Consider the following 15,178-nt stretch of genomic DNA (forward strand, 5'->3'; position numbering starts at 1 on the left):
TTTTCTTACTATATCTCTTTGTTCAACTTTCTTCCTTTTCTACTTTACTCTTTTGTCTTATTTTTGGTCAACCATTCTTTTTCTTACCTGTTAATTGCCCCACTCTCTTCAGCCAATTTAACTTCTCCCACTTACCTGTTAATATTTGTCCATCAAAGTCCATGTTAACTAATTAATACAAAGGTCTCCCCAGGAAATTGCTTTCTTTTCCATTCTTTTTTAAAAAAATATGTTTTTATTGATTCTAGAGAGATGGGAAGGGAGATGAGATTGCTTCTCGGCCTTTTGGCTAAGATCAAGTGTAGAAACATCGATATCGATGAGAGAGAAACACCCATCAGCCCCTCACTGAGGACTGAGCCCACAACCTGGGCATGTGCCCTGACTGGGAATCAAATCTGCGCTCTCTAGATTCCTGGTCGACACTCAACCACTGAGCACCCCCAGATGGGCTCTTCTCTTCCATTCTTGAATTGAAGTATTTACATAGTAGAACTCCAAATCAAATGAGAGTTAAATTATAAATTAATGTATTTCATCTAAGGCAAGATGTTTAACTTATATGCCTCAATTTCTTCCATTTTAAAAGGAATTGAAACTAAATCTCCATGTATCCTTTTAGCTCTAAAATCCTATGATTCTGTGGTGTTTTAACTTTCCCATTTTTTTCTACTGTACTGGCCTTTTTCGTTTAATAAATATTTACACACCTACCATGAGTTTTTAACTGCTGTAATTTATGTGACAGAATCAAAAGAAACAAAAGACAGAGTTCCTGCTTTTCCATTGTTTATAGTCAGCCTGGAGAGAAAGGAGGTATCTATCTGTATGTTAACACTGTGTGTTATTTCCAGTTTGTTCCTGTTCAGATCCATATTTTCAAGGGAAAACCAGCTACTGTAGTTCCAACCTAAGTTCTCCATGAGCATCAGGATTACCCCTGAACACAGTAAAAGACTTCTTTTTATGTCCTTATGCATATAGGAGTCTCCATTGTAGTTGTTTTGCAGCATTATTTTATGTTGTTCACTTGATCTAGTCTAAAATTTGACCATAATAGAAAAGTTTATCTCAGAACTAAGGAGATTGATCTTCATTGTGATTTAGTAGATGGTCATTCTCTGTCCTATCTTTTATGTTTATACATATGTCTGTGCAATTATATGTTTGTATAATTATGTTCAAATATAATATTCCAGATGTCTGAGTAAATGTGACTAACAAGTCTTTCCTCACCACATATACTTTTTTCTTTGGTTTCTGTACCTATTTTGTAAGGGTGCATTGCTTTTGGAGACATCTTTTCCTTTGTAGACTGTATGTGTTCTCTAGTTTAAAAAAATACACACACACATATATACATACATACCACTCCACAGGGATTAGGGACAGTAATGGTAAGGGGACAAGACTTATAAAATGTCAACATTAGGGATCCTTGTGATGGAACTGTTTTGTATCTCTGCTTTGGTGATGCATACATGAAGCTGTTCATGTAACAAAATTATAGAGAACTAAATATACAAACACACAAATGCAAGTAAAACTGGTGAAATCAAAATAAGATAGGTAAATTGCATGAATACAATAAAAGCATATTTAAATATAAATTAAATTTAGTAAATTTGTAGGGTACAAAATCAATATGCAGAGATCTATTGTGTTCCTGTATAATAGTAAGAAACTATCTGAAAGAGAAATTAAGAAAACCATCTCATTTACAATTGCATCAAAAAGAATAAAATACTGAAAAATAAATTTAACAAAGGAGGTGAAAGGCCTGTACACTGAAAACTGTAAGACAATGATGAAAGAAATCGAAGAAGACACAAATAAGTGGAAAGATAGTCCATGCTTATGGGTTGGAAAAAATCAATATGCTTAAAACGACCATACTACCCAAAGCAATATATAGATTCACTGCAATCCCAATCAAAATTCTGGTGACATTTTACACAGAAATGTAGCAATCCTAAAATTTGTATGGCACCACAAAAGATCACGAACAGCCAAAATGATCTTGAGAAAGAATAACAAAGCTGGAGGCATTTTACACCCTGGTTTCAAACTGTATTACAAAGCTAGAGTAAACAAAACAATATGCTATTGACATTAAAAAAACAAAAAACTCACGCACAAAAAAACAGGTGCAAAGATCAATGGGACAGAATAAAGAGCCCAGAAATAAACATGTATATATGCTCAATTAATTTATGAAAAAGAGGACAAGAATATACAGGAGGGAAAGAATGGTCTCTTCAATAAATAGTGTTGGGCACACTGGCCAGCCACATGCAAAAAAGTGAAATTGGGGCACTGTCTTACATCATACACAGAAATTAACTCAGTGGATTAAAGACTTGAATGTAAGATCTGAAACCATAAATTTTCTGGAAAAAAACATAGGCAGTAATAAGTTATTTGACAGGATGTCTTAGCAGTGATTTTTTGGGTTTACACCAAAACAAAGGCAACAAAGCAAAAATAAATAAGTGGGACTGCATCAGAGTAAAAAGCTTCTGCACCGCAAAAGAAACTATCAACAAAATGAAAAGGCCCCATACTGAATTGGAGAAAATATTTGCAAAGTATATAACTCTCAAGGGGTTAATATGCAAAAAGTGTAAAGAATTCATACAACTCAATAGCAAAAAACCCCAGAGTTAAAATGGACATAGGACCTTAATAGACATTCTTTTAAAGAAGAGTACAGATGGACAATAGGTATCTGAAAAGGTGCTCAACATGACTAATTATCAAAGAAATGCAAATCAAAACCACAATGAGGTGTCACCTCACACCTATTGGAATGGCTCTTATCAAAAAGATAAGAAATAACTGTTGGCAAGAATGTGGAAAAAAGCAAACCCTTGTGCACTGTTGATGGTAATGTACTGGTAAATTGGTGTAGCCACTATGGAAAACAGTATGGAGGCTCCTTGAAACATTAATTATAAGACTACTGTATGATCCAGCAATTCCACTTCTGGGTATTTGTCCAAAGAAAATGAAAACACTAATTCGAAAAGATATTTGCACCCTCAAGTTCATTTGCAGCATTATGTACAATAGCTAATATATAAAAACAATGTGTCTATTGATGGATGAATGGATAAAGAAAATGTGTGTATACTTTATATTTTGTCCCCCCAAAATGTATACACACTTTAACAGCTGATAGCTCAATTTTGAAAATGAAATGTATTTCAGTAAACACTGCCTTTATGATTATTCAAAGTGGGTGTATACATTTTGGGGGGACACCCTGTGTGTGTGTACACACATATATGTATCACACATTTTCTTTATATGTTTATATGTGCAATATTCAGCTATAAAAAAGAATGAAATCTTGCATTTTGCAACAAGATGGATAGAACTTGAGGACATTATGCTAAGTGAAACAAGTCAGAGAAATTAATGATTCTCATCATCGATGTTTCTATCTCCCTCTTCCTTCCTCTCTGAAATCAATATAAAAATATATTTTTAAAAATGCCCAGCTTTCATGGCTCAGTGGAATACTGTATGATTTAATTTATATGTGGAATGTAAAAAAAACACAACAAGTTCATAGATGCAAAGAACAGGTTGGTGGTTGTTAGAAATAGGAGATGAGGAGTGCGAGAAAAATGGGTGAAGGGAGTCATAGGTACAAACTTCCAGTTATGAAATAAATAAGTCATGAGAGTGTAATGTACAGCATGGTGACTATAGTTGATAATACTGTATTGCATAAATGACAGTAGCTAAGAGAGTTGATCTTAAAAGTTCACATCACAAAAAAATTTTTTAATTTCATAATTATGGTGATGAATGTTAACTATACTTATTCTGGTGATCATTTCACAATATATACAAATATCAAGTCACTGTGTTGTACACCTGAAACTAATATATGTTTAAAAAACAATTTAAAGGAGTCTGTGCTGAAAGATAATTTAACTTATGTAGCTTTAGGAAGTACACTGATACATTCCATTCCATTTACATCAAAGGGTGATCTACAAAATAGATTTTACCCATTTTTTTTATTCCAAGTTTTCTTATGTATGTGTGGAAAGTAGAGCAATGGTTGTTATGTGTTGTCTTAATTAGTGATGCTGGTTTTATATGTCTCATTTTCGTAATAGAAAATCTATTCTAATAATGAGTCAGTTTTTTCATACAAATTATGAAATCAAACTAAAGGTTTTGGAAGTTTATTTCATCAAAGGTGAAATATTTGATATTGTAAACGCTGCTGTAAATTTAAAATTACCAACATTGAAGAAAATCCTATTTGTTTTTTGATTATTAAAATATTAAGTTTAGTGGATCATTGTTTATGATAAGAAATGTTCTTACTATATTAAGAAAATCATGTAGCAGAAAATGTATTTGGAATTTATTATAGCATACTCATAATACATAATTGCAGCTAAATTAGCCCGTTAGTCTATGAATAAACCAGGAGCTATAATTTTCAAAAGTTAAAAGTATTTTTATATACATAGAGTATTTCAGCTGGAAAATTTTTATGTTTATCTGATGTTGAATTTAAGAAATGTTTCAGCCGAACCGGTTTGGCTCAGTGGATAGAGTGTCGGCCTGCAGACTGAAAGGTCCCAGGTTCGATTCCGGTCAAGGGCATGTACCTGGGTTGCGGGCACATCCCCAGTAGGAGATGTGCAGGAGGCAGCTGATCGATGTTTCTCTCTCATCGATGTTTCTAACTCTCTATGTACCTCCCTTCCTCTCTGTAAAAAATCAATAAAATATATAAATAAATAAATAAAAGATAAAATTGTCAAGTTAATTTAAAAAAAAAAGAAATGTTTCAGCAGGTCACTATTTAATATATATTCCACTCTACCTTTACTGACTGGAATTTTTCAGTGAGTCTGAGGTAGAATGCTGTCCTAGTTTTGTTTGCTTGTTTATTTTGTTTTGTTAATCCTCATCTGAGGATATTTTTTTCCACTGATTTTTCGAGAGAGTGGAAGAGAGAGGGAAAGACAGAGAGAAACATCATTGTGAGAGAAACACATTGATTGGTTACCTTCTGCACGAGCCCTGACCAGGGCCCCGGGCGGGGAGGATCCTGCAACCAAGATACATGCCCTTGACCAGAATCGAACCCAGGACCTTTTGGTTCATAGTCCGACACTCTATCCACTGAGCCAAAATGGCTAGGGCTAGTTTTTGAAACATATATCCATTATGACCAGATTTAGCATTACAAAATGTAACAAGATTATATTTAACATAATTTCTCATTCATTCTTTTCACCCATTCCATTTTAAGACATTTTATCAAATCTTGACTCAAATAATTTTGGCCCTTTCCACCCTTCTCTTCTACTTTTCAAAGACAAACCAAATTAGGTAAATCTGGTGTCTGTTGCTGCTGCTGTTTCTTTGTCATCTATTTATATAAAAGTCTAATATGCAAATTGTCCCCTCAGGAGTTCTACCGGGAGACCGGGGGTTCAATCGCTCGCTATGACGTGCACTGACCACCAGGGGGCGGCACAGAATGAAGGAAGGCCCCTAGTAGCCGGAGAAGGGAGGCCCCAATTGCTGGCCAGGCCTAGGGACCCTATCCATGCATGAATTTTGTGCACTGAGCCTCTAGTTAGTAGATAATCCACATTGGTGAAAGCTATGGTTTCTTCCTCTTGATGTAATTGTGATCACTGCATTTCAACTTGCTCTCCTGAAAAAGCTTTTGACTCTTACTGAAACTCCTGCCTGTGCAAGTCTTCAGCATTATGAAGCTAAGCCACATGATTTATACAATGTAGTTGGATTGGTTATACTCTAAGACTTTGTCAGTGGCATCATCTTTCCATTTGGTATTTAAAATTACTCGTAACTACAACTTACTAAATTACTCAACTTTGAAGAAAATATGATAATGGCATATTGAATACCATAATACAATATCATTTATTGTCTTGGATAGAAGTCCTGGGTTCCTTGATGAGATCTCAACCATGTTAAGGATTTGATAAAACAGATTTGATTTTAGTATAAGTATTTAAAGAATTTGTAATAAAGGGAAAATACTTTAGGGTGTTGACTTCTTTTGTATATGGAAGTTATTTGAGTTTATATTTAATTTTCATAAATGTGTATATTTTTCCTGTGGGAATGGGATACTATATATAATGCCCCAGAAGTGGTATGTTTTTCTCACATTGCTTCTGTATATTTACTCATTATGTCATTTATTTTTATTTTCTGTTTTTGTTCCCATTATCTGCTCTGTGTGTGTGTATTTTTGACTGAAATGTGTTTTCTGAAAGAGCTAGTGTTTGAAAATTACTTATTGGCTCTTAACCATATGAAAACAATATATGCAAGCATTTTGTTTGAAAATTATCATGGTTAACAGAACTTTAAGACATTAAAGTAGGGGGATATATTTGATTGGAATTAATTTAAGCTCAATTCTTGTTCTTTTCAATACAGTATTTCTCAAACTCTGAGGCTTGCAGAATTCACAAATTGAGATCTGGCATCATTTTCAGAGAAAGACCTTCGTAATGTGTAAGTAGTTTTTGTTTTTTATTTTGATTTATTTCTGTTAGCTGTTTTCTGTATTAAACACTGAAAGTTTAATTTACCATATTTCTTAACCGGATTTTGGCACATACTCCCCACATAGTGATTATGAGTAACAAGTGACACAAAAGAACTTATTGAAAGATGTGCCTTTGATCAGTATTAATGACCATTTGTTAAAGATAGCAACCTCAAATGTAAAGAACACTGGATTAACGGACTTGAGTTCTTGTCCAGCTGCCACTTACTAGATAGGTATCCTTAAGTAAGCCACCTTTTGTGCTTCTGTTTCTTTGGCTATGAAATGAAGGCTTAGACTACGACTAATAATAAATTTCCTTTCCCTCTAAATGTCTATTATTCCTATCTTCACTATTTTTTTTTCAATAAATCAGGGATTGCTACTCTTTAATAAGGGTGCTATCAAATTACAGTTATGTTTTGATTTTTGTTGTTGGGTTTTGCTTGGTAATTGGTATTGAAAGGGGAGGTGCTTCCAAAGTAGATCTTGGAGACAAGTACGCCTTCCTTGCTCAAGGAGTTTGCTCCATATAGTCCAACAATTTGGATTAATAAAACTTACTTTTAAAAAGTCAAGTTTGCCTTGTGTGGGTTTAACCTTTTCAAAAGAAAGTTAACCTACTCTTAAATATGATACACAAATAAGGTTTCTTTCCTTTCAAAATTTCCAGAGAATGCTGATGCTGAAGGAGTGCCAGTTTTCAAGGAGATGGGGAAAAGGGACAATACAATAGGATCATCATGTTTGTGTATATGGGACTTTGGAGAGAAAATGGTAGAGTAACTTTGGGCATAGTGGAGGCACACACTTGGAATCTGGAAGGGGGATAGGAGAAAAGATAGTTGGAGGTAAATAAAAGTATAGAAAGAGATGTGGAAAAGTAGAACTAAATAAGAAATGCCTTGAAGGCAGAGGCTATTGCTTTAATCAGTATCATCACTGGCTCCTAGAATAGTGTTAGATCTTAGTATTTATGAAAAAATTATTGAATGAATGAATCAATTAATTCTTGAATAAATTTCTAATTTTGCCTAAGGTCCTGATGGTTTTAGTTTATGGTTACTTGACTCAAATCATCTAGTTTATCTATATATATCTATCCTACATTTAACCACAACTGTAATATTTAAGGCAATTGAAATTCAGAATATTGATTCTGAATTATAGAAGAAGACATTATGTTTAAGTATAATATGCTTTAGAAGGATTACAAAGTGAACTGTTCATTCACTTAATAAATATTTTTAAACACCTATCTACCATACTTTGGGACTAGCTGGGAATGGAAGAATAGGGTGTTGGTTACAGTGTATACTATTTCTGTTTGATGGAATATTATGTAGTCATTTAGTATAATTATAAATATTATAGCAGTTTAGAAGATGCTTATTAAATGAATAAAATATATAAATATTTGTATTCTATATTATAACTGTGCATGAGGATAAAAGGGATATTTTCTGTTCTCAAAAGAAACTAGGAAACATTGTCACTATAAGCCATGTTTATTATTGTGTATGGGATTGCTTAATTTTTTTGCTCTTTTGTACAATTCATAAAGTTTAAATGGAAATCTACATACAGTTAAAATCTTTGAAAAGTATCATGAACATATAGTGACTAGAAAGAGGGAATACTATAGTGCATTGGTCGGCAAACTGCGGCTCGCGAGCTACATGCGGCTCTTTGCCCCCTTGAGTGTGGCCATGAAGTTTCAGTCGCACTGTATGTGCACGCCCACACGTGGTATTTTGTGGAAGAGCCACACTCAAGGGGCCGCAGTTTGCCAACCACTGCTATAGTGTATTGTCAAAGAGGAAAAGAGCAAAACCACTTTTGAAAGAAAGTAGATAGATTGCCTTGGTTGGAAGAAAAATGAGAGATGAAGTTTAAAAAAGATGAGATTGGTGGTCTCTAATTTAATTTTGATAATGTAAGAAAAGATGAGCTGAATTAGGTTATTACCTGTGGAATTATGTTTTAAAAAAATAATTCTAGCTTATATAAGCAAACTGGAGTATGAAGTAGTTGAATTGGTCCATGGAGTTATAGACCATCTTATATGTATCTTGAATTTGTGAGAATTCACAAATATCAGGTATATTTGCTCACTTTGCCATTTCAGTAATAGTTTATAATTTGGTAAAACTTTTATGTACGGATTTTTTGTTTTTCAAAAATCTTTAAAATGTTACCTTTGATTTCCACTCTTGCCTTTTCTTATCCTTAGGATTAGTCTCAGTAGCAAATGCTTAACTATTTGGACCTAATGGAACTATATAAAAAATAAAAAGAGGATTTAAATTGATGGGGCAGAGATTGAAAGGAGGAAAACAAGTCTCCAATAGTTGCTGAATAGGTAAGAGCTTTCTTATTATGATTTCTTAATTTAATTCTGATGAACCTTTAAGGAATAGAGAGGACATCCTTGTTTGCTATTATCAAAGAAAATTGATTTAATTTTAAGTGAAATACTAGTTAAGCAGGTGTCTGAAATTTTAAGAAGATGCCTATAAACATTTTTATAAGCTAATTCTTTAAGTTATCTGTATCATGTTGAACAAAGAAGAATTAAAAACAATAATTGGTTAATAATGTGCTATTACGTATTATTACTTCAGCTTTAGTAAAGTTGTTTCAGGGTTTTATATTATTGTGAATACTTAGTGAACTGTTGGATTAAATATTTGTTTTGTGTAGCTCCCAGTTTCCAAAATGAACTTAAAGAAATTTACCTAAAAAAAAAGAATGAAAAAAACAAAATTATCTTCTAATTGTTTAACAGTTTTTGCTCTGATGTATTTAACTAAAAGTCCAACCGAGTTGTGTGTGTGACTAGGAATGCTTTCCTCAAATGCTCTTTCCAAGTCATTTCTGGTCACTTTTGCCACCATAGGCATTGAGTCGTACCTATTTAGTATTTTCCATAAAGGTCATAAATTTCACATGCCAATGAAAGTCTCTTGCTTTAATAAAATTACTAGGAAATAGTATTAATTATTCATTTCTATATTAAATATTTTTAGTATTTTCTTTAACTTATAATTTTTAAGTGTCTTCCTCCTAGCTTCTAAATCTCAAATTTACTCTAAAAACAGTTGATTTAAAATAAAAAGTAGAGGTGCAAATTCAGTATTGTAGACTTCCTGAATGAATGAAAAAGCATTTAGATCTTTTAAGAAGTCACCTGGAAATTCACCAGCTATGTTCTTGGCATTAACATACTTTGTCAATTGTGCCATAAAATATTTTGCAGTCCTTTCTAACCACTCTCCACCCCCAACACTAACAACAACAAGGCAAGAGAACCGGAGTGATATTTTTGTTAATAAATGTGTGAGAATTTTATCACCACTTTAAAATTAGTTATTCTTATGTCTTAATGAAGAATTATAACTTGTTCCTTTTTAGTAGTTATTTACTGAATTCAATTATGAATGAGAACAAGTTACTAAAATTTGTGAGCAGGAAGATCTAACAAAAACAAATTTTTCATACAAATATCTCCCAAATATCTGCTTATTAATACAATAGCTATTTATTTTAATGGCTGAAATAGTAGCTTTCAAAATACTTTATTAAATATGTATATATGTTTCCATGATAGTACTATTTCCATTCGCTTTCCCTTCTTTTGGCATAGCAAGGCATAAAACTATTATACACAATATTGACTATATGCTTTATTTTAAATAACATGAAGTTGTAAAAAAGGAAAATATTTGAATCTCTTTATTATGAAGAGAGGAAATTGCTCCACCAAAGTAATTTTTCAGAATAGTGTCTATCAAAAGCTTATCATTTAAAATTCATGGACACATAAAACCACATAAGCACTTATAGAGAGGCTGGTTATGTAACTTTTGACGTAGCAATTCAACTTCAATACAGTAATCCTATGATTTTGTAGACCTTGCTTTAACGGACTTGGATTTAATGGACAAAATTTCAGGTCCATATGTCATATGTGAAAATTAACACCCTGTTAATTATAAATACTTTTAACCAAGATTTACTTATAATTGATTAACATCTTATTTTTTGTTATTAATTCACGGTGACTTTTAACACATTTTAGCGAATAGGCCATATATTGGGAAAAAACACTGTAGTAATTTTTCCGACATAAATAAATATTACATATCTACAACTATAGTCTACATATTTAAATACAAGAATCATCGCGTGTAAATAATATTCAGCAAATGATTAGCACGTGATCACACCGCATCACATGAGGTTAATTGGTTCTGTTGTGTGGTTGTGACTTTCTGTAGCAGTTTCAACATGTGCCAGTGTTCCCACTGCACTAAGCCATGCCCCAGCTGTGTGCATTTGTTTACTCTTGATGACTGGCAAATGCATGCATTTACTAGACCTACTTGATATAAATTTAAAATTAATGCATATAGAAAACTTTTCCGTGAAATTAGACTTTTCATACATACTTACGGTAATTTGAATTTTACAAATGGGTCTACATAAATAAAAACAGGTAATACTAACTAATTTGTGTATTTTAAAACATATTTTTTTATTGATTTCAGAAAGAAAAGGAGAGGGAGAGAGAGACAGAAACATCAATGATGAGAGAGAAACATCGATCAGCTGCCTCCTGCACACCTCCTACTGGGGATGTGCCTGCAACCAAGGTACATGCCCTTGACCGGAATTGAATCTTGGACCCTTCAATCCGCAGCCAGCACTCTATCCACTGAACCAAACCAGTTAGGGCTCTTTGAGACTCTTGACTTTTTACAAGATGTCTCAGTTCCAATCTGGTCAAGGGCACTTGTCTGGTTTGCAGGCTCAATCCCCAGTAGGGAGCGTGCAGGAGGCAGCTAATCAATGATTCTCTGTCATCATTGATGTTTCTCTCTCTTTCATTCTCCCTTCCTCTCTAATATATATATATATTTAAAGGGTACGGGGGTTTTATTTTCTGTCTACTTAGGTAATCAAAGCATCCGTATTGCCCAAAATGGAAATTCTTAAGTTATTTTTATAATCACAAATAATGCCAATATATTCTCATTTAAAAAAAAGGCATACTTTTATGTATGAAAGTGAAATGTATACTAGTGTATTTATCAAGGAGGTAGTGTTCTTTTTGTAGTTGTTTTTTTTTATTTGCACAAAAACCACTTATATTTATTTGGCTTATTATAGGAAAATACTAGACTTTTACCTTCCTTTTAGATGTAACCTTCTGTAATGGAAGATGATTGAAGATAAAGGACCTCGTGTTGCTGACTACTTTGTTGTAGCAGGATTAACTGATGTTTCAAAGCCTTTTGAAGAAGAAATTCACTTCAATGATGCCTGTCATAAAGTAGCTAAACCAAAAGAACCTATCACAGATGTTTCAGTTATTATTAAGTCTCTTGGGGAGGAAGTGCCACAGGATTATATGTGTATTGATGTTACCCCGTCTGGATTGTCAGCTGACCTCAATAATGGAAGTCTTGTGGGGCCACAGATTTATCTTTGCTATAGAAGAGGAAGAGATAAGCCTCCACTTACAGATCTTGGGTAAGTCGTTTTTTAAAATAATTTTTGTTTCCCTGGCTGGGTGGTGCAGTTGGTTAGAGTGCTGTCTCATGCACCAAAAAAAGTTTCAGGTTTGATTCTTGGTCAGGGCATGAACAGGAAGCAACCAATCAATGTTTCTCACGTTGATGCTTCTCTCTCTCCTCTCTTCCTCTCTCTTGAAAAAAATCAATAAAACATATTCTCAAGGGAGGATTAAAAAACAGTTATTGTTATTGTTATAAATTCTGAAGTTAACTGTTTAATATTTTTTAATTAATAAATATATGACAGCTTTAGAAAAAGAAATACATATGTAATCCAGAATCCTATATTCTGTCACTTTCTTCATTATACCTTTTCAGTGTCCCTTTGTCCTACAGGTTCCCAGAACTTTCATCTTCTCTGAATTTCTTTCTATTAAAGGTAGGGGGATGTTCTGGCCAGTGTGGCTAGGTTGAGCATTGTTCCGTACACCCGGAGATTGCCAGTTTGATTTGCAGTCAAGGCGCATGCCCAGGCTTCAGACTCAATCTCCAATAGGAAGTGTGCAGGAGGCAGCCAATCCATTTTTCTCTTTCTGTCTCCCTTCCTCTTTCTATAACATTAATAAAAACATTTTTTTAAAAAAGTGGAGAGAATTTGAAAAACATTTACAGAAAAGTACTAGAAAATTAATGTATTATCCTGATCATAAAATTTTAAATTATTTTTAAAGTACAAGAAAAGGGTGGTTTTTAAGCATGTGATATAATGATCATTATAAATGGATAAGTCTGCATCCAACAAGGATCTTGAGGTAAATTAGTGCTTTCCTTAAGATACTATATTGAACTTGGGGCTCCTTTTTAATATGACAGATTTATTGATAATTCACATACCATACAGTTCACACATTTGAGGTGAACAATTCAGTAGTTTTTAGGATATTTATGGAGTTGTGCAACCATCACCACAATAAATTTTAGAACAATTTTATCATGCCAAAAAGATACCCTGTACTCACTTTAGTAACTATTCAATTCTCCCGAACCCCTTCAGCTGTAGGCAATCACTAGTCTATTTTCTATTTCTATAGATTTGCCTATTCTGGACATTTTATATAAATGGAATCAGTGTGTGTGTGTGTGTGTGTGTGTGCGCGTGTGTGTGTGCGTGTGTCACTTTCTTTCACTGTTTTCAAGGTTTATCCATGTTGTAGCATGTGTCAATACTTTTATCTCTTTATACAGCTGAATAATATTCCATCTTGTAGATACACCACAATTAATTTATCCTTTTTCAGTTGATTGTGGGTTGTTTATATGTTCTGGTTATTATGAATAATGCTTCTGGAAATATTCATATACAAGTTTTTGTATGGACATATGTCTCAAATTCTCTTGTATATTTACTTAGAAGTGGAATTTCTTTGCATTCCCACTGGCACTATACTGGTATGAAGCTTCCAATTTCTCCACATCTTAGCCAACATTTTGTTTGTCATTTTAATTATAACTGTCCTAATGGATGTGAAGTGGCATCTCATTGTGGTCTTAATCTGCATTCGCTTGGTGGCTAATGATGTTGAGCATGTTTCATGTGTTTATTTGCCATGTGTAAATGTTTGGAGAAATGTCTATTCAGAATCCTTTCCCTGTTTTTAATTGTGTTGTCTTTTTATTGTTGAGCTTTGAGAGTTCATTACATGTTCTAGATGCACATTCCTTACCAGGTAAATGATTTAAAAATATTTTCTCCCATTCTGTGGGTTGTCTTTTCACTTTCTTTATGGTATCCTTTGAAGCTGAAAAGTTTTTAATTTTGATGAAGTCTGATTTAACTATTTTTTCTTTTGTAGCTTATGTTTTGGTATCGTATCTAAGAAGGCTTTTAGTAGTCTATGGTTAAGGAAGGGGTTCAATCATACCCTTTTGCATATGGATATCCATCTGTCCTAGCACCATATGCTGACGAGAATATTCTCCCATTTTCAAAAATTAATTGGCAATAGATGTACGGGTTTATTTCCAGACTCTCAATTCTATTCCATTTGTCTACATGTATATCCTTAGGCCAGTACTAGACAGTTTATATTACTGTAGCTATGTAGTTAGTGTTTACATTGTGAGTAAGTATTCCAACTTTGTTCCTCTTTTTCAAGATTGTTTTGGCTATTCTGGGCCTTTCGAATTTTAATATTTGTTTTAGGATCAGTTTGTCAATTTCTGCAAAGATTGGGGTTCTTTTAAAAGAGGAATATATGCATGTTTTACATATATGTAAAACAGGATTATATAAATGTAAAGATATAACTTTTTGTAGTAAAAAAGGAATAAAATTTAAAAGGTAGAAAAATAAGATTCCCACAGGAAAACTGAAAGAAAAAAACCAAAGAAAGGCCAGTAGTAGCTCTAAAAATGTCTTCAAAATGGATGAAGAGTTTATAAGGGATGAAGATTAGCCTTTTTGTTTTCATTGCTGTGTTACAAAAAGGGATAGGTTCATAACTTACAGTGTTTTGGTTAAAAATAAGGAAGATATCACCATCCCTACTGATGTTGCCAGAAGGGGCTATAAAAGTTCCATTTCCTAATATATTAAGTTTGAAAGAGGATATGTAGTCATGTTTACTAACACTGGAGGGAAGATAAGATGAGCTCCTGAATTGTCTTCTACTTTTAAAATTCTATCATTAATGGTTGATATTTAAAAAGTTACATTAAAAATCAGTCTTTATTCTGTTAATTCATGAATTAATTGCAGTAATTTTAAATTGGTTGCAAAAGAGCTACTGTATTGCTTCATATGACATTACATATTTAGTAAATGGCATAGGCAGTAAAATATCAGACATATGTCGTAGCAACATCTTTACTGATACAGCTCCTAGGGCAATGGAAACTAAGGAGAAAATAAACAAATGGGACTAAAAAGCTTCTGCACAGCAAAAGTAACCATCAACAAAATAAGAAAGCATGAGAGAACATATTTGCCAATGTTATATCCGATAAGGGCCTGATCTCCAAAATTTATAGGGAACTCATACATCTTAACAAAAGGAAGATAAACAATCCAATCAAAAAATGGACAAAGGAC

The 15,178-nt window shown here is 33.2% G+C and overlaps 1 protein-coding gene across 17 annotated transcripts in view; it reads left to right on the plus strand.

Annotated features, from left to right (window-relative positions):
- Window positions 1-846: 846 nt before the first annotated feature.
- Window positions 847-15,178, plus strand: part of DENND4A (DENN/MADD domain containing 4A) — an 80,370-nt gene continuing 66,038 nt past the window's right edge. For 11 of the 17 annotated variants that reach the window (XM_015568484.1, XM_015568485.1, XM_015568493.1 and 8 more), the window contains exons 1-3: window positions 6,457-6,534; window positions 8,808-8,930; window positions 11,771-12,103. In XM_015568484.1, coding sequence (XP_015423970.1) covers window positions 11,793-12,103 — 311 coding nt within the window. In that variant the 5' untranslated portion in view covers window positions 6,457-6,534; window positions 8,808-8,930; window positions 11,771-11,792. Of the gene's footprint in view, window positions 950-6,456; window positions 6,535-7,241; window positions 7,420-8,807; window positions 8,931-11,740; window positions 12,104-15,178 lie in introns of those variants that run through there. The other 6 variants (XM_015568486.1, XM_015568487.1, XM_015568497.1 and 3 more) reach the window with 6 other exon arrangements.

The sequence above is a fragment of the Myotis davidii genome, unplaced genomic scaffold, assembly GCF_000327345.1.
Source record: "Myotis davidii unplaced genomic scaffold, ASM32734v1 scaffold461, whole genome shotgun sequence".
Taxonomy (NCBI): domain Eukaryota; kingdom Metazoa; phylum Chordata; class Mammalia; order Chiroptera; family Vespertilionidae; genus Myotis; species Myotis davidii.